This window comes from Diadema antillarum, unplaced genomic scaffold (genome assembly GCF_040938485.1).
Source record: "Diadema antillarum isolate AM-2024a unplaced genomic scaffold, OU_Dant_1.0 scf00000139, whole genome shotgun sequence".
Classification (NCBI taxonomy): Eukaryota; Metazoa; Echinodermata; class Echinoidea; order Diadematoida; family Diadematidae; genus Diadema; species Diadema antillarum.
The window spans coordinates 309,867-332,131 of NW_027271028.1; the positions used below are offsets into that span (position 1 = coordinate 309,867).

A 22,265-nucleotide genomic window follows, 5' to 3' on the forward strand; every position below is an offset into this window, starting at 1 on the left:
GTAACTAAAAAATAATGGGGATAGTACGCTGACTATTGCTGCAGCTGAAAAAAAGCAATAACTGCAATCATAAAATCAATTACAAATTACACAAATTGACGAATGTCTATTTCTATTTGCTTCTACTACAGATACACTGATCAATGGCAATGATTAAAAAAGCAACGTCATACACAGTAGCATTTATGATAGACGGTGAAAGTTGATAAACGAATGACACTTAAAGACATCGCTATCGTAGTGGCCGGAAGTTCGCTCTATATATAACTTGCCCCCCTTCGGAGTTTTTGACTGTATCTGGAAGTCATAAACTTCTTCATATTACCGTAAGTGTATAAGTTCTCTCCCAGCGAGCTGTGATTGGCAACGTACAGACATAGCTCGCAAATCGAAGACGCTCGTATTTCAAGCCCTGCTACTGTGACGTCGAACACACGTCATGATACTTGACGCAATCTTGAGCTATTTTCGGGGAAGCATTACTACCGTTTTCTCTGGGCATGGTTCACACTCAACCCATGTTCCAAGGCAGAGAATATTACAACTAATAAAGAAACACCTTACGTCTTATTTGAGCAAATAGTTTTTGTGGGGGTATGAACATACCGACCGTGACACCGACGTGGATGACACTAATGAAAATGTCGCCAGACAGTAAGAACGACGATACTGCACCGGATGCATGGTGCACCCGGGTAACGGTTATGATCGGTAGGAATGCCACCTTAGGCTAGGAAGGAAAAGTGTAGAGTTGTGTCGATAGCCATCCTTCATGACATGTTGTAGACCTATAAACAGTGTCGTAAAATGGAAATAGAAAACAGTCTATCTTCGTATCCAGCAGTAAGTTAGCATATTTCCAAACACTATACATGTATGTATGATTCCAGTGGTAGCTGCGGCTATAAAACCTTGTGCCTATTTCATAAAGATTGATCTTACGCTCGATTTATTTATTGTAACTCGTTGAATCGAGCGTAAGTTCAATATTGACCCTAAGTCATGTTTCATACAGACACTTATGCTTGATTTCAAGGAAAATCAAGCGTGAATTTCAGTAGATTGAGCGTTACTTGCGATCAATCGCGAAGTTGTTTATGAAACACAATTTGTGATTGATTGTAACTTACCCTCAATCTATATGAAACAGGCCCCTTGTGTAACGTATGTTCATTCGTTGTTTAAGTAACTGCGTATAGGGGAAGAGGCTATTCAGAAGACTTTTGATTGTTTGATAAAAAAGAATAAGCTGACGTTAGTATCCACAATTAGTGTCTTACTGGATTCTTTATGAATACATCGACAGTCAATTATCATTGTTGTAGTTGTTGTTGTAGCTCTGATTCCTAGTTGTTCAGAAAAAAGTAAGTTTTCATTTCCCAAGGAGATGATAACCTGACTTTATAGCATTTGAACAATCACTTATAAATTGGTTATACTAGGTGTTACAAAAAACATTTCCCACTTTTGATCCTTAATAGTTCGAAAACTGTACATCAGAAAGCGCTGTCATTAAATTGAGCAATAGCTGAATAGCGTACAATTTATTTGGAGGTGATTTGATTATGAGAGCATGAATCAGTTTCATTAAATCCCTGATTAATTTTAAAGTTAAGTTCAAGATTTTGATCAAATTTCAACCCTCTGTACAAAACTGAACTTTACACAGGAACCAATGATGTGTGTGTGAGTGTGTGCTTACAATGACCCTCAACAATAGACATGAATACCACGAATACCATCTTTTCAGAGCTCTGCTGGCTAGGCTTCTGGTCTCTTGCTCCAAGGCACATGAATGCTTTATTAATAATTCAGGATTGATTGCCCTGGGCACTACTAGTCTAAATTCATGGCAAAGGGTGAAATGTATGCACATGAAAAAGTAAGCACATGTTTTCATGTGCTTGCATACTCTACATTTCAGGATGAATAAAGACTAGGTGTGATAGTGGAATTTCTCACGCGTATGTAATGGAGCATTCTAATCCTTTGTTCAGGACCATTGTCAGGGTGATAACCATACACTCCCATACACACCAATTGACACCTGTGCAAAACTAAAATTTTGTACAGAGGATTGAAAACAGAGCAAAATCTGAAACTTAAATCAAAACTAAATCTTTAATTTATTGAAACTGATTTATGCTATCATTTTTGAATTACCTCCAACAAAATTGTACACTATTCAGCCATTGCTCATATCAATGTCAGTGTTATCTGATATACAGTTTTGGAAGTATTAAGGATCAAAAGTGAGAAATGTTTTTTGTAACACCTAGTACATGTACTGGGTACAAAGTTTCAGAATTCATAGTGATAGCGATGAGAAAATAATTTAAAAAAAAAAAAAATTACAATGAACGAGGAGGATCCCTGCTGCAAAGAATGTCTCACAATGTGTTCACATTTTGGCCCGAATTCACGAAGGTGGTACAAATAAAACCATGGTTTAAACCATGGACAAAAACCATGGAGCGCCAAGTGTCGCACGGAATATTTCGTTACGAAATTGGTCATTTCGTCGACAAAATGACCGTTTCGTTGACGAACTTATCATTTCGTGGACGAAATATGCATTTAGTTACAAAATGTTGTCATTTTTGTTACAAAATAATCATTTCATCGACGAAATGACTGATTTCGCAACGAAATATTCCATGCGACACTTGGCGCTCCATAGTTTTTGTCCATGGTTTAAACTATGGTTTCATTTGGTAAGCACTATCTGGGCACCCGTCCCGCTTCATCATGAATATTCATCATCTACATGTATCCGTAATACCGTTAAAATACATATTTTTTTCATTTCCTGGCAGCGTTTTTACATTCCTCGGCAAAACTGAACATTTTTTCATCTCCCGGCGAGACGTTTTAACATTCCCCGTTGATGAAATTTTTCGAGATTTTTACATTTCCCGGCCATACGTTTTGCACGTATCCAGCGTTCTGCCATTTACTAGTACAGTATCTTACTGCCTGATGAATATTCATGATGAAGCGGGACGGGTGCCCAAATAGTGCTTACCGTTTCATTTGTACCACCTTCGTGAATTGGGCCATTGTGTTTCGCATTGTTTCACACTGTGGAACACTGTGTACTTTCCAGCAGGGATTATACAGCAGCTTCATTGAAAAATGAAGACCTGAATATAAGAACGACCCAAGTCCAATTTTTTGCCAAATTCAGTTTGACATGGGAAATTGTAGCTTATGCATGGACTCATCTTGTGTATAAATGATAAATCCTATTTACATGCAGAAGTGCCTGAAATGAATGAGTTAAATCTTATATTAATGTAAGAATGAAGGACTTGGGTCATTCTTACATTCATATGATAGCGCCCTCTCTCATCCTTCTCTCATCTCTATAGCAGAATATCATGTCTATGAATCAAAGAACGACCCAAGTCCACCACACAAAATGGCCTCTCCACAAATAATGTAAATGTTAATTGTCATAATGATATATGTTCTAATTTGTATATACAATGTTGCCTTCCCATCACAGTTAAATAGAATACTGTTGGACAAATAAAAAAGATATGACTTTTTTTTAGTTTACTCGAAATGGTCTTCCATGGACTTGGGTCGTTCTTATATTCATATACTCAAATGCATGATGGGATGCTGAAGGAGGCGCAAAGAAGAAAGCGTGCTTAAATCATTCACACGTGAAGTTGTTAAGCAAGTAACATGGTAATGGAATTACATTGCAACATTACTGCGATATAAAGCATCCTGCGTGTCATCATCCTTGTTCAGCGTAATTTGTTTGGGTTTTCAAAGTACTTGTTTATCTTCTCAAGGACCAGAATAAATCCCACAAATGTATACATGGAGCTGTCGATGTATGTACTACATAATGTGAAATTATTAAAAAAACTTTAAATAGCAATAAAGGACAAAGTAGCATCATGATGTCATTTCACACTAAACTCTAGAGCACGTGGCTACGCAAGAGCGAACAGTTGATTGCGCAACCATGACTTTCAAGAAGTAGATACTTCCTGAGCAGGAAGAAATAGGAAATGACGATTTGGATGTAATGTCCTCATTCCATATTTAGTCCATCTTCTTTTTCTTCTTTATCTTGGATGGAGAAGCCAGGATGATTTCCAATCACCGTAAAATAAAGGTTTTTTTTTCGTGTTTTTCCAGACGAAACTATAGTACACCCTGTGTACAATGTCTTCAAGAGTGTTTATCTATTGTGTTCACAGTCCATTATAGTTTACTTTGACATTAATACAAGAAGAAACATGTTAAAAATGTATTATCCATCTGCTATCAAATCGAATGTTTTTAATTTGTTATCTAGTTAGATGTCAGCTTCTGTCAGCTATATATTTTTCATGCCTTTATGTGAATTTTATCTCTTATATATTCTGTTCATATGTGTAATGATCGAAGTCCGGTAGTAGAATTCTTGGGGTAAACCGGGGAATAGGAAAAGAAGAGCAGCGGCATATATAACAAGTGATATACCAACCCTGTTTGATTGAGAGGGAATATATCTTGCACCGTTACCCTTCTGTTCTCACTTTAGTGTATAATAGATGTATTGTGGCATGTCAGTGTATGTAGATGTATTGTGGCTTTCTACACGTAGCGAGAATGGGCCTCTGTCTAGAGCTCCAACCTATATTATTGGGTTCGCGGTGCTGGCCTACTTTGACGAACAAAGGACTCGGTCTTTGGCGACGTCGATTAGGCGTGAGTCTATCGTCGTCGAATGTATGCTGCTGCCTGCTGGCATGCTACTCACTGATTCCACTACGTCAGAGAAAGTGACACTGGTTTGTGACATCACAATGGTTAAAGATATCTTGTAGCCTTCCTAAAACGATACAGCGCGTCGCAGGTGATGGCTGAAACAACCCGAAAGGAGAAGTGAAGGGGTCAAGGGATGGAGTGGGGTGGGGCCCGGGCGGGGAGGGGAAAGTTATGACATCATAGACATGGGGAGGGCAACATTTTGTTGGACACGCACCAAGTTCGCGACAACTTAACTTAAACTTATGCTTCGCACGCCCAATGAATACATGGCTTTTGAGCTTCAAGAAGTGTCGTCATTTAATTGTCAAATAACAAAATTCATTAAGTGCATTTTTATATGTTCTTGCTATGACAAAGTCTGACATTAATGATGCAAACGTTTCTTCTTTTCATGAGGATCGGTAGAATGTGCCCAATACCTTTTCTTTCTTTTTTTTCTTTTCTTTTTACGTGCCTACAACATGTACATATACGTAATTGTTGTGTATTATGTTGATATTCCATTATTCAACATTCCAGTATTTACTCAAGATTGATTAACAGATTCGAAAACGTTTTATAAATATTCGTATATATTTTATAACCACATTGTAATCTCTTCTAAAGTTGTTTGTTGACGCTTTGTTTTGATGAATTTTCGTGAACTTTTATTCTTTGTTTATGTGCTGCTGAAATGAAATAAATTTGAATTGAATTGAACTGACTTTAAAAAAAGTTTTCATAAAACCGTTCAAAAGGCTAAACAATCACATATGACTTGTTATTACAATGTATCATGTGACCACCACTAGATTGAAAGGGCACACCACACATTTTATACAAAATATACATGATTGAATAGAATCTATTTTTGTATGATACACAACACAACACAACACAACACATTTCTGTTGACGAGATAATTTCAGATTGTACTTTGATTGATTTGTGAAAAGGTAATATTTCTTTCAGAAGAATTATAACTCATTAAATTACACAATCAGAATGTTGCACTGCATGATATTGCACCAACTATATCATAACACATCCTATCTATAGATAATCATATCAATGTGTTTTCTTGGTAGATCTTGATTAAGGCCATGACATGTCGAAAGTTTGATTAAAGGGAAAAGTAGAGAGCAACGTTCGCTGCAAACATGATTTCTTCAATATGTATATATATATATATATATATATATATATATATATATATTTATATGTGTATATATATATAATATATATAATACATAATATATAATATATATATATATATATAGACTGCTCTTCTCGCACTGTATATATATATATATATATACATATGTATATGATATATATAAGAAAGAGAGAAAGAACTGAGACAGAGTGGTGTGATAAGTGATAAGATTTCAATTGGACAGTCTCGTTCACACAGGATAAGCCGGATGTAGCTGGCCGTTGGGCAGTATCATCTATTTTTCTTTCTATACGCGTTCAATGCTGGTCATAGCATTCGTATCAAATTAATACTTTCATTTCTCAGCGTGAAAGACATACATGGTGTGAGCCAAAGTTAGTACAAACATTAACAGCACAGGAATAATGGTTCTTGCGAAATTTTATATTCTTAAAATTTATATCCAATCTATAATTGCGCATCTTTGCGGATCTTCTAGAATGACTAATGATGCTTTTGAATTTATGTTTAATAATCAATTATACTTTTACCTATTCTTGTCCAATTATGTATATTTGAAATTTTGATGAATCGAAACCAACCACGTCATGTTACGGACTAACATCTGGACACAAGCACACACATACATACACACATACACAAACTTCTTAATATTTCTCTTCTTTCTGCTAACTCTCCTCCTTCATTACTATAACAATCATCATCATCATCATCATCATCCCCATCACCATCATCATCATCATTATCTCCATCATCATCATCGTCATCATCAACATTTTTAACCACTTGTTCACCAGCCCCATGCAGCTCCTCCTAGTATTAATATGATCTAGTTTTTCTCTCTGAACTTTTTTCCCCTACTTCCTTAATTTCTTACCCCCTTTCCTTCTTGTTCCTCCCTCTCTTTCCTCTGACTGCTTTATATTCTTACTCATGGTGCTGGATACATTGTTGTCATGGCAACCCTAGTTTGGACGTTAACCCTGTGTGTATTGTTGGTTGTGTTCAATCATTTTACACTTCCGGTATTTATATCACGATCGGAATATGAATAGTTATTTTACTCAGAATGTTATATGTATTATCATTCATTGGTTCGTCCCTTCACTTTCTCTGTCGTCAATTCCACTTCCACTTCTAATGGGACTTTAACTATATACTTTTATCATTTTACTGCCAATTACTATCAGTAAAACAAGATTATACTTCTACTATACTGCTACTACACTAATTCTAATAATGAATCATTGTCTGATAAATCGATAGATTTACAGCTTCATAGAATAGGAAATTAAAAGAAAATCATGATTTTTGCATCAATTTCTCTCCCTCATCTTACACCAGCAACGCCTCTAATTTTATGCTGTAATTTACTCATGGTTTCTTTCCGATTATTGATAAACCCATCAGAATAAATTTTCATTCATCAATTCAGATTTATAACATTTTTTCGAATGTATCTACGTGTGTAATAGCCCCCATAATCCCATTCGGGATACTGTTTTGTTTTCGAGCAGTTGTCATTTTTGTTATACACTGTACATTGTGTCTTTGAACTTGTGTTGAAGTTTGTATTTGATTTAGGCCTATAATATATTATTACCAGTACCTAGGCCCATTATTTGGCTATGATAATACTTGTATTGTGACTTTTCCCCTTAAAAATTCCTCCTCTACATTTTCATCATCTTCGTTTTTCAGTCCGCTGTCAAACCTATACCAAGTCTCACGCCTTAGTCGTGATACTCACGCCCCATGAGTCTTTCCCACGCTCACACACCTGATTTTTTTTTTTGTTCTCACTTCTCACAACAAACACCAAACACCAAAAAGAAGAAAAAACAAACAGATATGAATGTTCAACCGCCATTTCAAGACTTTTTTCTAACTATCAGAATAAGCCAGAATATTCGATCACGATAACAATTGTCTTTTAATAGTGCTACATCACGGGAGGGGGACAATGCCCCTCTTGAGCTACCCCCTCCCCCTCTCTCTTCGCTTCGGATGCGCTGACCTGCCGAAAAATCTCACGCCTACAAAATCTGCATTTTGACTTTTGCATCAATTAGACCTCGGGGGCATTTCATGGAACGTTTTGTCGGACAAATTTGTCAGACAGATTTGCTCTCAGCCAGTCAGATGCAAGGATTTCAGTAGCTTATAAAAGTCTGTCAGAAAAATATCTGACAAAACGCTCTCCCGCTCGGGGGGGGGGGGGGGTGAAGAGGGGGCACTAGATTACTGCCACCCCCAAGATGGTGAACAAGTAACACTTTAGTGGCTTTACCATGAACATTTTCAACAGTTTCGGCTCATTAATAATGTATTATAGTTAGAAGCAGCTATCAGCGTACGTACGTTCATGAGAAACGAAAATTTACGAAGATTCTGAGCTCTCACTCGCGTCATTCGCGCATAAAATGTTTCTGAAAGGATACTAGTATTGCATGACAAATGTGACTTCTGTTATTTTGAGTCAATAATAGCGAATACAAAATTTAGTTGATCAGACGTGAAAGTATACATTCCGAAGAGCTCGCTTGCTCTGCCCGTACTTAGCAAAATGAATATTTTTTATAAGTTATGATCATCATCGAGGATCTCACACCGTCACATAAAAATGTGCCCCCGTAAGTTATAATCATACTCCTTAAAGTCTCAGTGATTTTTTTTCCTATTTTTAATTCCGGAGAAATTTGTTTTTAAATGCTCTATAAACGCGACTTTTATACTCTGTTCTTACAAAAAGTCCCTACCGTAGGACGGGGGTATCCCCGTCCCTCACCCTCCCCCGCTCGGTCACTTCGCTTCCTCGCCGAAGATCTCACACCGTCACATAAAAATGTGCCCCCTTATTCGAAGTTATAATCATACTCCTGCGCTGTGATTTTTTTTTTTTGACTATGTTTGATTCCCTAGAAATTTGTTTTTAAATGCTCTATAAACGCAACTTTTATACGCTGTTTTCACAAAAAGTCCCTACCGTGGGAGGGGGATATCTCCCTTCCCACACCCTCCCCCCGCTCTGTCGCTTCGCTCCCTCGCCGAGGATCTCACTCCGTCACCGTAAATGTGCCCCGTAAGTTATAATCATAGCCCTTCGCAGTATCTTTTTTTACTATGTTTAATTCCCAAGAAATTTGTTTTTAAATGCTTTATAGATGCAACTTTTATACTCTGTTTTCACAAAAAGTCCCTACAGTTGGAGGGAGATATCCCACCTCCCACACCCTCGCCGAGGATCTCACACCGTCACATAAATGTGCCCCGTAAGTTATAATCCTAGCCCTTCGCAGTATTTTTTTTTTTTTTACTGTTTCATTCCCTAGAAATTTGCTTTTAAATGTTCTATAAACGCGACTTTTATACTCTGTTTTTACAAAAAGTCCCTACCGTGGAGTGTGGGAGGGGGATGATATTCCCCTTCCACACTCTCCCTCGTCGAGGTTCTCACACCGTCACATAATGTGCCCCATCAAGATTTTGCCCCCCCCCCCCCCTTACCAAGTGGTCCGTTACGCTTGTCCGTGGCTATTCTATCAGCATTCTGTTCAAAGCGCGTTCTTTTTGTTCACGTCCGCTTTCTTCACACGTTTTCTGATGTTCCCATCTATGTCAAGCCCGACTGAAACTATCAAACCAATTAACAGATCAAAATTTGATAAGTAGGTCTATTGAAAAAGTCTAAAAATGCTACCCTGAAAACAATCACTCACATTATGCTCGTATCTTAGGACGCCGGCCCCATCGACTGAACAATTATATTTTATCAGAACATGACATTTACACCTGTATACAAGCACGGAAAGCTAGAAACTATCGTCATACAGAAGCTGCAGAAAGCAATTCATAGTTAATATATTTGCCTGTGTCAATGTAAATTATATTTCACCTCGTAAGTGTCGTTGTTTCATAAAAACTATTTTCTGTTTTGCCTATATACTGAATGTTGATAGCTGTTGGACATTTCAGTGTTTTACATTCTCACGAATATAGCTATCTGTCTGAAACAGTTGTTACCATACGACCACGACGACACGAGAAACAATCTATCGGGCATCCCCCGACTTCAGCGGTTCCTCTACATAGGTTAGCCTCCAGACTTGAGCTCAGGGCTATACGTTGTGCTTCCATTGCCGCCAATCACAAATGTTTTATAGCAATCTTCATGTTTACCTTTAATCACACTTCAGACGAAAGCGTGACATCTGTAAGGCATTAACACCGAGTTATCTGGGTTGAAGGAGAGCGCTAGCTATGCTAATTACGCAGTAAAAGTTGTGGGTCTATTCACTTAGTGTGCGTCTCTGTTGTTTCTCGTTTGTTCCCCGTACAGTAGCTGACAAGAGTGCCTCGAAGGGGCACGCCCGGCCGAAACCGTGCCGCCAACTGTCGCTGAGGCAGGCGGACGAGGCATTCCCGCCAGTGTTTCAGAGGCACATCGGTGACAAACGAGTGCAAGAAGGGGAGAGCTTAAACCTGGAATGTGTTGTCTTTGGCAACCCGAAACCCAGCGTGAAGTGGTTCCATAATGGCAAGAGAATAGTGGACAGGAAAGGTTCAATTCAACTTCAGTCCAGGAGCAAGAAGTAAGGTTTTTTTGTGTGAATGATTGATATGTTCATATCTGTTTTCCTTGCTTGTTGCGCAGAATGTCCAATACTCGGCAACAGCAGTGGCTGTGCCTCTTTTGGTTTCAGCATTTGCACAATCCGTTCGTTCCCTATCGTATTACCTCCTGAAGGAAATCCTGTATGTACCCTAGGAGAGATGTGAAGATGTAGTATTACCAATTCAATTACCAGCCTATTCATGGATGTTAAGATGATAATGAATGTGATATGATATAGGCTTACCAAGATGTTGCAGTAGTACCGGTAGGCCTGCAGTCGCAAACTACTGGTTCCTTGCTGATATGTGATGGTGGACAATGATGATGACTGTGATGATGTTTATGATTGATGTAAATTATGGTGATGGTAGTTCTATCGATCAACTGCATCTCATAATAAGAGAGAAAAGCAAGACAAAGGTATGTCCAGTAATATCCACTAAATATGAATATGCAAATTCACTATCCACTAATGATATTATTATTATTATTATTATTATTACTATTACTATCACTATTATTATTATTAGTAGTAGTAGTATTATTGTTATAATAATTATTATTATTATTGTTGTTGTTATTATTATTATTATCATTACTATTCATTCAGCCAACAGCCATCATAATCAACATAAGTACCTCTGTCTCTTTTGCAATATAAAGTGCTCTAACTGCAGAGCTTATAATGTATATTTTCTGTGACTGGCAGATATATATGCACTTATGTATTTGGCTAAAACTGCTTGAGCACCTATTCAGTCATTTGGTTGCTGTTGACAGGGCTGGCAGAACCGAGAAGGGGGGGGGGGGGGGGGTGGGGGAAGGGGGCACCTCACTTTTTTGTGTGTGCACAATAGATAGGGAAATGTAGAGTGCAACCACTTTGGGCCCCCACCTGTTTTTATGCCTCCGCCAACGAAGTGGCCGGAGGCATTATGTTTTTGGGTCGTCCGTCCGTCCGTCCGTCCGTCCGTCCGTCCCGTTTTGTTTTTGTCGATATCTCAAGAACCGTGAGGTGGTTTTGCATCAAACTTGGTATGAGGGTATATCCTGGGGGATGATACTTAGTTTGGATTTTAGGGTCACAGGGTCAAAGGTCAAAGGTCACAGGTTATTTTGTGAAAAAAAGGTTGAAATTTCATGTTTTTCTCCATCTATCTCGCAAATGGTTCAAGGTATCTTCATGGAACTTAGTATATATGCATGTACCGATGGGCAGTGATTATCTAGGGAAGTTGGGGGTCATGGGTCAAAGGTCAGGGGGTCAAGGGTCAAGGTCAACTCCTCAAAATATCACTACTTTCCTTATATTTATGCAATGCCTGAAGGATTTTTTTTAACTTGATGTATGCATGTATAACCCAATATATATTCTGTGGGAAGTTTCTTGCCAAAAGGTGAAAGGTCAAAAGGTGAAAGGTCAAGTGAAAGTGCTAAATTGCACTTCTTCCTCCATATCTCAAAAGTAACTCAAGGTATTGTCATGAAACTTACATATTTATGCATGTTCTACCTAACAGTGATTCTCTTTGGAACTGTGAGGTCAAAGGTCAAAGGCCAGGTTTAGATAATGCTATTTCACCATTTGATACTGAAATTATACTTTTTGTCAATACCTTGAAAATTACTCAATGCATAAACTTATAAAAGGGTCAAAAGTCAAGTAAAAATCATCAGTTCCCCCAAATACCTTCACTCTGACGTTTTAATCATTCATCCAATTGAACCTAGTTCTAGGAAAGTGAACATTCAGCACATTTGTGGCACACCTGTCATTTTAATATTTTGCCAATTGTGTGAAACTGTCATCACACATTGTCAAGACATTGTACTATATATAGACCTACTAGGTGAACCATGCATTATGGCGGAGGCATACACCAGTCGCCGTAGCGACATTTCTAGTTTGTTTTTTTTTACCCTTGAAGTGGCACCGGGAAAAAAAACAGAATATGATTAAGTTTTATATAGTTTGCCGATTGCATGTTGTACCTTTAAGTGAGAGAGCAGGTAAGGCCTTATTGTCATTTGTGACCGTGCACCTCAAAACGAACATTAAGTCGCACACACTGATTTTGCGTGAGGACTGAAAATAAGTGATATGGGTCAACCCAGCTGAACTTGACTTTTTCATATTTTCTGAAAGAGCGGGTCTTCTTTTACATTATGCTAAAATTTGGTATCATAAAACGGGCAGGAACGTGTGTTTTTTAACAGTTTATCTCGAACATTTTTGGTAGAATAGTGTGATTAGGTGTGTCTTTAGAATCCCTTTTTCATTTCTGAAAAACCCTGTACACACTCTTCACTTTCAACTCTAATAACTTTTAAAAAGATAGTGCTACTGCTTTGAAAGTTGGCATTAATTATGGACGGAATGTGTTAATGAGGCATGTTTAATTTCAGTTCAATCTGATAATTCCTTCATTGTTGTTACTCTGGTGGTTTACTTCCTGTTTTTTGTCCCATTCATCACACAGCTAGCACGGTTTGGTAAAGATTAAGCGCTTGAATAGACACTGTACTTCAGAGCCTCTTTTCTCAGTTCACACTTTTCCTGAGTTTGTGCTTTCTTTCCAATATTTAGATAGGTTAGGAGAGTCCATTTGATTTGAGTTATACATCATTTTAAAGCTTAAAGTCTGCTCTTTCAGAATATGGTCTTAACTAAAAATTCATGTCTGGCGACTTTTTGTTTGTTTTGAGGTGCAGGGTCACATTTTGCTTGTCAGCTGAAGAAATCCAGAAGTGGAATCAGAAAGCTGCTGTGAAGGCCATTTTTTTTTTCCAGTTAGCTGATGAAACCCCGGAAGTGGCACCAGAGAATATAAACTTTGCCCCCCCCCCCTCCACTTTTAAAAACATGTTGCCAGCTGTGGTTGAGAAACATATGAAATATTTTCCATCTTTTTTTTTGTACAAGTAATGATACACATGTTTGCATGTTCAGTCTAGTAAAAATACAGTTTTGTTGAAGCTGGTATCAGTCAGCTCTCATTTTTCCTAAAATTAAACACTGTATACAATGAGTGCAATCTAAGTAATATATGTTACCCACTAAAGCCCTGAAGTAAATCCTCAGTTCTAATCAACTGATCTTCTGATTGAGGGAGTTTATAATGCTTTGATTGCATTATGTATGTTTACTTTTCAGAGGTGACCAAGATTCAGAAAATTAATAATTGCAAAAATATTTTCCCATGTACGACAAATGCATCATGGTATCCAAAGTGAGAAATCATAAATTTTTCTCTTAACCCTAACCCTAACATCGACCGCGCGATCGCGATGAAAATTGGCACACGCATTGCCTATGATGTAATCTAAAGTACCATGAAGTTAATTTTTTCAAAAATTATCATTTCCACTAAATTATGCTAATTTATGCATAATGATGCATGAAATCAGACAATTTGGTATAAATCACTAAATAAAGCTCAAAACAGGCACATTTTTGGTGTAAATATTCTTTTTAGTGTCCTTAGCAAATGTAAGAGAAAAAAATTGCATAATCAGAAAAAATTTCCTAAGTATTTAATTGTTTTTTGAATTTCTTATGTATTTCTTTGTTTTTTCGACTTTATGTTTTTCATTGTTTTTTCGATGAAATTTGTCCATTACATTGTTCCGAACAAGAAATAAACCCCCCAAATAATCATGCTTTTATGAAATTTGCCTGTAAACACAGTTTGCATTGAAATTGTACACAAATTCACATTTTTGAGCAATTTTTGGTCTGACATGCACGTGCATATTTATGCGCAACTTCGTAACCGCGCACCCAGGCATCGCAAATTTGGTGTCAAAAGATGCGGGAGACTCAAAGAAAAAAGTCAGGAAACGTCGCGGCAATAGCTTCTCGCGATAGCGATACATCGCGCGAAACGTTGGGGGGGGGGGGCCTCGGAGCCCCCCCCCCGGCCTAGTTAGGGTTAAAAGTTATAATATGTGATCTTTCTAGCTTTCCATGCTAAACCACTTGTGTAATTGCTCTACAAGACCCAGTTAAGAAAATATTCTACATGTATGAACATTATGTTTAATGTACATGCAGTTGACAATTCCATCCCAGTGGATGTTTAAGGGGAGCGCGTGCCTGGTGCACCCCCCTTTAACTTTTGTTAAAACAAAAGAAATAAAAAGACCCTTTTAATTTTGTTAAGGCGCCCCCCTTTTATGGAATTCCTGGATCCACCCCTGCATCCATATGTAAGGCTGTGTAGGTACTCAAATTAACTGCTGTAATACCATCCCATGTCTGCTCTTTGGTCAGAATGATCATCGTTAGTACCATTGTTCAGTGTAGCCATTGAGAGTTAGTATGTTGGTAATTAATTTGTATGTCATCTCTCACATGACTGAAAGGTCACTGACCTCTGATTAAAAATAAAATCACATGATTTTAAGAAATAAATGCATGGATCTGTGTCTTACATTTGTGAGGAAACTTGTGCATCTCAAAAGTTTTTGTTTTGTTTTTGTTTTGTTTTTTTTAACAATGCACTGACACTGTGTTGATCCAGAAGCTGCCTTTCACAAAAATTTCTTTTATAAAAAATATTTTAATGACATCTTAAAGAAATTTTAAAGAAATTGTTATGAAATGTTTAATGCAGCTTTGATAGAATCACCACATTAGAAATCACTGCATTCATATCCTATCCATTACGGCAGTGTCATGTATTTTCACTATAGCCTTGATGGTATTACAGACCTGTCAAATATTGTTCAGGTGCAGATAATGTACACATCTGGTGTGGTACATTGCACTGCCTCAGCTCATAGCTATTCCTCTATGTGTCCATGTATGGACAAAACAACTGTAGAAATAGACATTAAATTGCAGCAAGGAAATTTGAGCGTATATCGCTTGTCGTGAAAGTAGTGCAAATAAGAAATGGGAATTTCTTGCTTGTTGTGTATGTAATGCTATTTTATATTTTGCTATATAACCAGTGTGAGTGAGAATAATTGCTCATGCAGACATTTCCAATTTTTAATACCAGTACAGTAAATCATACAGTCTGATTAACAAATTGAGAACAAAATTAAGCAAAGATTGTTTCAAGAAACAAAGAGACATGCATACCATGCATAGTGAACCAAGCCATTGTGATGAATGTACTACAGCAGTGTGTATGACATGTCAACAAAACATCTGGAGAGAAAGAAAGTTCTGAGTTTCCAAACAAAATTGTAGTGAGGGTGTGGGCCATAAAATCTGACATTAACATGTGTTCGTAAGAAGAAATGGCCATCTGGCAGCAGGAGATCAGTTTCTTGGAATTGCTACAAGTACTGGACAAAGAGGACAGAGCAGCTATTATTCTATTTTATAAACATTCATGTTGACACAGATGTGCTCGTCTGCTGTTGCTGGTTATCTTTTTGACATTTAGGTCTTGACTTTGATTGCAATGTGAGACAGGTGCAGCAATTATTATAGGGCTTTACTGCACAGCATTCACAGGAATGGACTGCTGCCCTCTATGTTACAAAGACTACAGTCTGAGCAGCTGAAATAGTTACGTGACTTGGATGATATCTTATTATTGCAAATACCTTTCATTCATAGCCACATCGCACATCATCAATCATCCTAGAAATTAAAAGATGAATATTGAAATTATGACATTGATCAAAGAAAATATAAAGACTGCTCTCTCAGCTGGATTTCATAGGCTAGCCAAATATTGTCCAGAATGAGACATAGTGAATAATGCAATAGAAAAATCCAGAGGAATTTTGTACACATTTTAGATGCCAACATTGCATGTATCTGGATTTGTGTGTTTGTGTGTGTGTGTGTGTGTGTGTGTGTGTGTGTGTGTGTGTGTGTGTAGTTAATAAGGTTTGGCATTCTGATGCTTAGAATATTTCAGTCAGTCAAAAAGAGTCAAACATCAAGTACAGTCTGTAGACATTTAGGTATCAAAGATCAGAGCATGAATTCTTACATCATGCATTTTACCAACAAAAGCAATCAGTGCATACATAGAAAAATATGAAATGTTGCTGTTGATTCACTATTCCATTGCTAAATGTTAATTGATGTTTTATTGACTATTTTCCAATTTGATAGATTTAGAATGATTAATGTCCTCATTCTGTATATTTTTTTAGTGATTACTATCAAATCTGCTGAATCGTAACCTTCCGAAAGTGAAGAGTCTCATCACATTTCCTTGTTATTTCATGTGCCCCTGCAAGCTACAAGGCTATTATACTGTAGGCCCCATGTGCGGTACTGTATAGAAAACATGTGAAGAGTTTGTTCGCAAAAACCGATAAGTCCATATTTGCCAAATGGAGATATTTGCAATTAAAGTTCAAGAAAAATAAAGAGAATAATAAGAAATTTTTTGCTTCTTTTGACCATAACTTCAAAAATGAACCTTTATATGCAGTGACCAATATATCATTTAAAAGGTATTATTTTGTACTTTATGACAGAAGCCGTACTTCAAAATCTTAAAAAATGGACTTGTTGGTTTTTGCGAACAAACTCTTCATGTATAATTCTGAGCTTTAGGGGTGCTAGTGATGACAAATTAAGTAAGGGGAATTATTAATTTATTAATTAATTAATTAGTTAAGACAAAATACAGTAAAGGTCAAATATCATTAAAGAATGCATCTAAAGTATAGAAAACATATATAATAGAACGTATAGAAATGATATAAGTCTAACTACAAGGGCACTAGTGATGCCAAATGAATAAAGGGGAATTATGTAATATCTGCACTGACTGGTGTAGAAAGAAAGCTGGTAAATATGCTATTCATAAGACAAAATACAGTAAAAAGGTCAAAGATCATCAAAGTAATACAATTTGTATTGGTTTGTGATGTTATGTTTATTCCTTAAGTTATAGTTTAGAATGTGTGTAATATATGTATTCTGTATTTTGTTTCATCTTACTACCTACACGTGTACTTCATGATTGAATTTCTCCTTTCTAATTTGTCTCCACTACGAGACGCTTAGCGCTTAGAAACTCTAGTACTTGATAAGCGCTTTATAAATGATATATGTTATTATTACAATGTATTATCTAAGAATGCATTGAAAGTGCTTGATAAACAGTCACAAAATGTAATATCTTGTGCATATTAACCATTTTATTATGACTTGAGTTTACATAAAGATGGAAAGGCACGGGCTGAGGAAAGTGAATAGAAATATTAAATACAAAGAAAAATGGATAATGATACATATAGAAAGGTTAATGAGTATGGCAAAATAAGCTCATTGAATGATTTATATTTCTTTTTTCTTTGCTATTACATGTAAAAATATCACAGGATCTTCTTGACATCAGGTCAAACAAAACAAAACAAAAAAAGATTTCACAGTGAAGTCATCTCTTGTCTGAACAGCAAATGGTGTGGTGTGAGTTGATAGAGGAATTGGATAGGATTGCTAGGATTTCATGGAAGACTTATACCAGCACAAAAATCAACATGGAAAAAAGAAAAGATTGTTCTGGGAGAAGTATGTTGGTGATGAGTATTATATTTAGAGAAAGGAGTCGTTTGTATCCCATATCATCAATATTGTAAGGTCAGAGATACATTGCTGCTCTCATAGGACGGTTTGCTGCTTTTGGCTATATTAGTGGTTTCAAAGTAAATTGAGTAAATTAGGTATTCTGTGTTTTGTGGTTGTTAGTGTTGACATAAGATAATTCAAGATCTTTTATGAAAGTTTTCCATTACTGTTCATGGTCTGAAGCCGCAGACTATGTCATCTTCTTGTGCTCTGAGAAGGCATTTTATTTGGATAGGGATTTCAGGCCAGCTTTCTTCTAACTGCCCCCAAGCTATTTGTACTGATCCCAGACATTGCCAAGTTCACTTCTATGAGGGATGCTCATGTGTCTAGCCGAAGACTCCCTGCCTTCTCTGGAGGTAGGCTGTGCTTCCCATCAAAATAAACACTCAGAATTAGGCACATGCTTTTACAATGACCAGACTATCAGCAGTTTCTCCTCCTACATGTTCATTTATATCATCATGGAGAATTGCAACATGAGACAAATTCAATTTTATCCCATTTGTATTTCTTTCTTCATTGATTTTCAACAAACTCCAAATAACAAATGGTTGAATCAATATAAATTGAAGAAAGAACAACCGTAGCATAGAGCGAATATCATAGTGAAAGTATCAAAGTTGCAACTGATTGACAAATTGCCCTTCATTAACAAAAACAAACAACTATTATTCAGTGTTTTTGTAGCAGCCACAGCCATGATAGAAATTAATTCACATACATGTATATCACATCAATTCGAGCATCAAAGATGTGACTGTAGCTTACGGTATTGAGGTATTAAATTATACATTAAAAGGGAAGAAGAATGAACAATTATTAGCATTATTGATTCAGTAGTGTAATCATGCATCAAAGTTAGAACATGCAGTATCAAGGTTATGTATTGCTTTCTCCAAATCATCAGCATTACCCCTCAGCTCTAATTTATATCAGTTTTTTTTTCTTTGCAATGGCCAATGCACACACCCCCACCATAGCTCGACTGCACAAATCACATCCCCAGTAAAACAAAGATCTACCCCCCCCCCCCCCCCCAACACTCTTCTGTGGTATTAATAATCCATAGTTCTTCAAACCCTATACTTCCTCCAAGAATTCCTATAAACTCTTTTATCACATCCATCTCTTTGCCAACACCCATAATTTTGTTTACTCCTGTATCCTTCACCCCTCCCCATACTTTCAATCAGTCATTTGTACTAAAAAATAAAAGTAGTAAATAGAAAGTACATTGTCCAAGTGGTCTGTTTTGGGCTGACATTTTTTTGGCTGTGGGGTTAATGGGGTGGCATACCACAGGCACAATTAACAGTGGAGAGAGATCTAAACTGTCACTGGCCTTTTTCAGATGAATTCATCACCAACAATCTACCGGACTTCTCTCCCGCTCCTGTCCATCTCGTGGTCCGGTGAAGATGATTCTTAAAGTCAGGCTGTCATGAATGATGGATCATATGTTTTATAATTTTTTTGTTTTTGTTCTTGTTTATTCTTTACTCTTCAATTTTGTCCAAGCAGGATATCACCTGATAGAAACTGGTCATACAAATAAAACCAGGAAAAGTTTTGTAGGAATTTTAAAAAAAAAATTATTTTTACCCCTTTGGAGACAGATCCATTGTTGGTGATGGGGTGTTAGAGATATCAGCATTGCTGCTATGTGTATTGATATCTTGGATATCATAGTCAACAAATGTCAATATATCCTAGTACTAGTAAGTCATAGCATATAATGAGACAAAGAAAGTGACTGTCATTTAATTGTTAGTACAGCATAACTGCAGAAAATATGATATACTGGGTATATGATGGTATGTTGTGTAAGCAAGCAAATAAAACACGAAAGTAGTACAGCTTGTAAGTATTTGCACATTAATGAGAAATCTATTCTCACAAATGTCAGTAAATACACTTTGACAACTTGCTAACAAAATCATGAAAATTCATTCTTAATAGAAAGATAACCTACATGTATGTAATATGAAATTCATGTAAATATTTAACTAAATACTGAAGGGCTAAAATGAGTAATCTAAAGTAGATACTAACCTACCCAAATCTGGTTGATGGAAGCCTCCACCACAGGGAAAAAACTGAAAGGACTGTCATTCAGAAGATGAGACACTGAGATATTTAGTTTCATGAAGAGTTGCGATTAATCTTATGCTCAATTAGTTGAGCATAACTTGTTGAATCGACATAAGTTCAATGTTGAGTGTAAATTTTGTTTCATAAAGATACAAAGGGTATGTACCTACACTTGATTTCAAGAAAAATCAAGCATAACTTTCTGTAGATTGAGCATTACTTGCGATCAATCACAAAGTTGTTTATGAAATACAATTTGTGATTGATTGCAACTTATGCTCAATCTTTATGAAACAGGCCCCAGCGCTATGTGCCTCACTGAGACTTTAGTCAGGGCCTAAATGCTAATCCTTTGCAAATGTCATTAATTTTGAGACTGAGGAGAAAAAAACAACAACAATTTGTCTGCAGCCAAGACTAAACAGCACAACAAACAAAGACCCATAACACCACAGAGCAAGTTAAACTGATGATATATTAACACTAACAATGAACTGCTTAACCCGTTGAGGATGAGTCCTGAGTATACTTGGGTAAGTGTTCATGGGAAATGCATGTTGTAGCAAAATCAGCCCATCCTCAATGGGTTAAGTAATGGAGTCAGTCATGAATGCTTACATTGTATGATGCACTTAGATCTCCAAAGTTCAATGGTTAGAAAGAAACTGTATGCTGATGTAAGAAATCATGAATGCCGTGTTTTGACAGTGGTAAGAACACATGATTGTGGCATGTTGTGGATTATGCCACTGTTACAAGGACTACTAGTTTTCAAGGTATAGTACATTTTGCTATAACATAACCTGCAACAGATCACATTCTTGTATCCGTGCAAATGTCAGAAGGCAGATTTCTACTATGTGCAATACTATTGCAATTGCAATAATTATCTGTTCAGATATTAGAATTTCTTACCCGTAACAAGTTATGTACATGTACACGTACAATAGATGTATGTAGATATTATATGTACATCTGAGAGGGAGAATATTACAGTTCTGTTTTTTTCCTCCTCTAAACCTGACGTCCCCTGTTTTGACAAGTTTGGCTCTATTTTTGTTCCAAATCTCCGGCTGTGGATATATACGTATCTGGATAGGCTTAGAGAAGAGGTAGAATGATTCATGGCCGTGGTATGTGATGTCAAGACGTCGCTTTTGTTTTAATTCAGCGTCTGCCTCCAATGCATCAGTTGCCATGTGATGACATTTTTTTTATGGTCTGCTACTTTTTATTGTTGATAGTCCTGTCTTGCCTCTAAGCTGGAAGATCTCAATATTTCATCTCCCTTGTCACTGAAGTTGTAAACCTGTTCCATACGGGAACCTGGTGGCCTGCGTATTAAGTCTGTGGGCATTTCAGAATTCAGTATGAAAAGGGTTAAGTTGTGTGATCACTGGGTGAATATGAAGAGTTTGATTTCAAAACAATTTAACTGCATCCCTGTCAATATGAGATATTTGCAATTAAACATGTTAAAAAACAAAGAAAATTATAAGACTATGGGATCATTTTAATCATAACTGCAAAAATATTCTTATTATTTAACAAGTGAGATATTATTGGAAAGGGTTTTTTTTTACTTGAATCTTGATGACAAACTTATGAAAACATTTAAAAATTGCACCTAACTCATTATTCGATCAATCTCTTCATAATATATGGTGGAGTATACAGTATTTGAAATTTGTTCAGTGTACTCAATATTGCAGCCTGTACTTTGTGTAAAGTTACTCGAGTAGATAGAGAGATTACACAATGTGTTAGTGTGTGTGTGTGTGTGTGTGTGTGTGAGTGAGCCCCAATGTTTGTGTTTGAGAGAGTCAGTCTGGGTGTGCTATGAACAATGTGTGTGTGTGTGTGTGTGTGTGTGTGTGTGTGTGTGTGTGTGAATGTGTGAATGTATGAATGTGTGTGTATGTGCATATCAGTGTTTGTATTATCCATGACTCCCAGTCATCAACACTTCACACTTTAAGAGGCAGACATATGTTTATTTTTTCTCTACTTACAATATACAACTTCAGCTTACTTTGCGAACTACCAATTCTTTGAGTGTAGACATAGGTACC

The 22,265-nt window shown here is 36.7% G+C and overlaps 1 protein-coding gene across 1 annotated transcript in view; it reads left to right on the forward strand.

The window, feature by feature from the left end:
• The window catches only part of LOC139721116 (protein Obscurin-like), a 150,253-nt gene that overhangs the window by 18,275 nt on the left and 109,713 nt on the right, over positions 1 to 22,265 (forward strand). Inside the window, exon 2 of the mRNA XM_071632447.1 lies at positions 10,272 to 10,524. Coding sequence (XP_071488548.1) covers positions 10,272 to 10,524 — 253 coding nt within the window. The remainder of the gene's footprint in view (positions 1 to 10,271; positions 10,525 to 22,265) is intronic.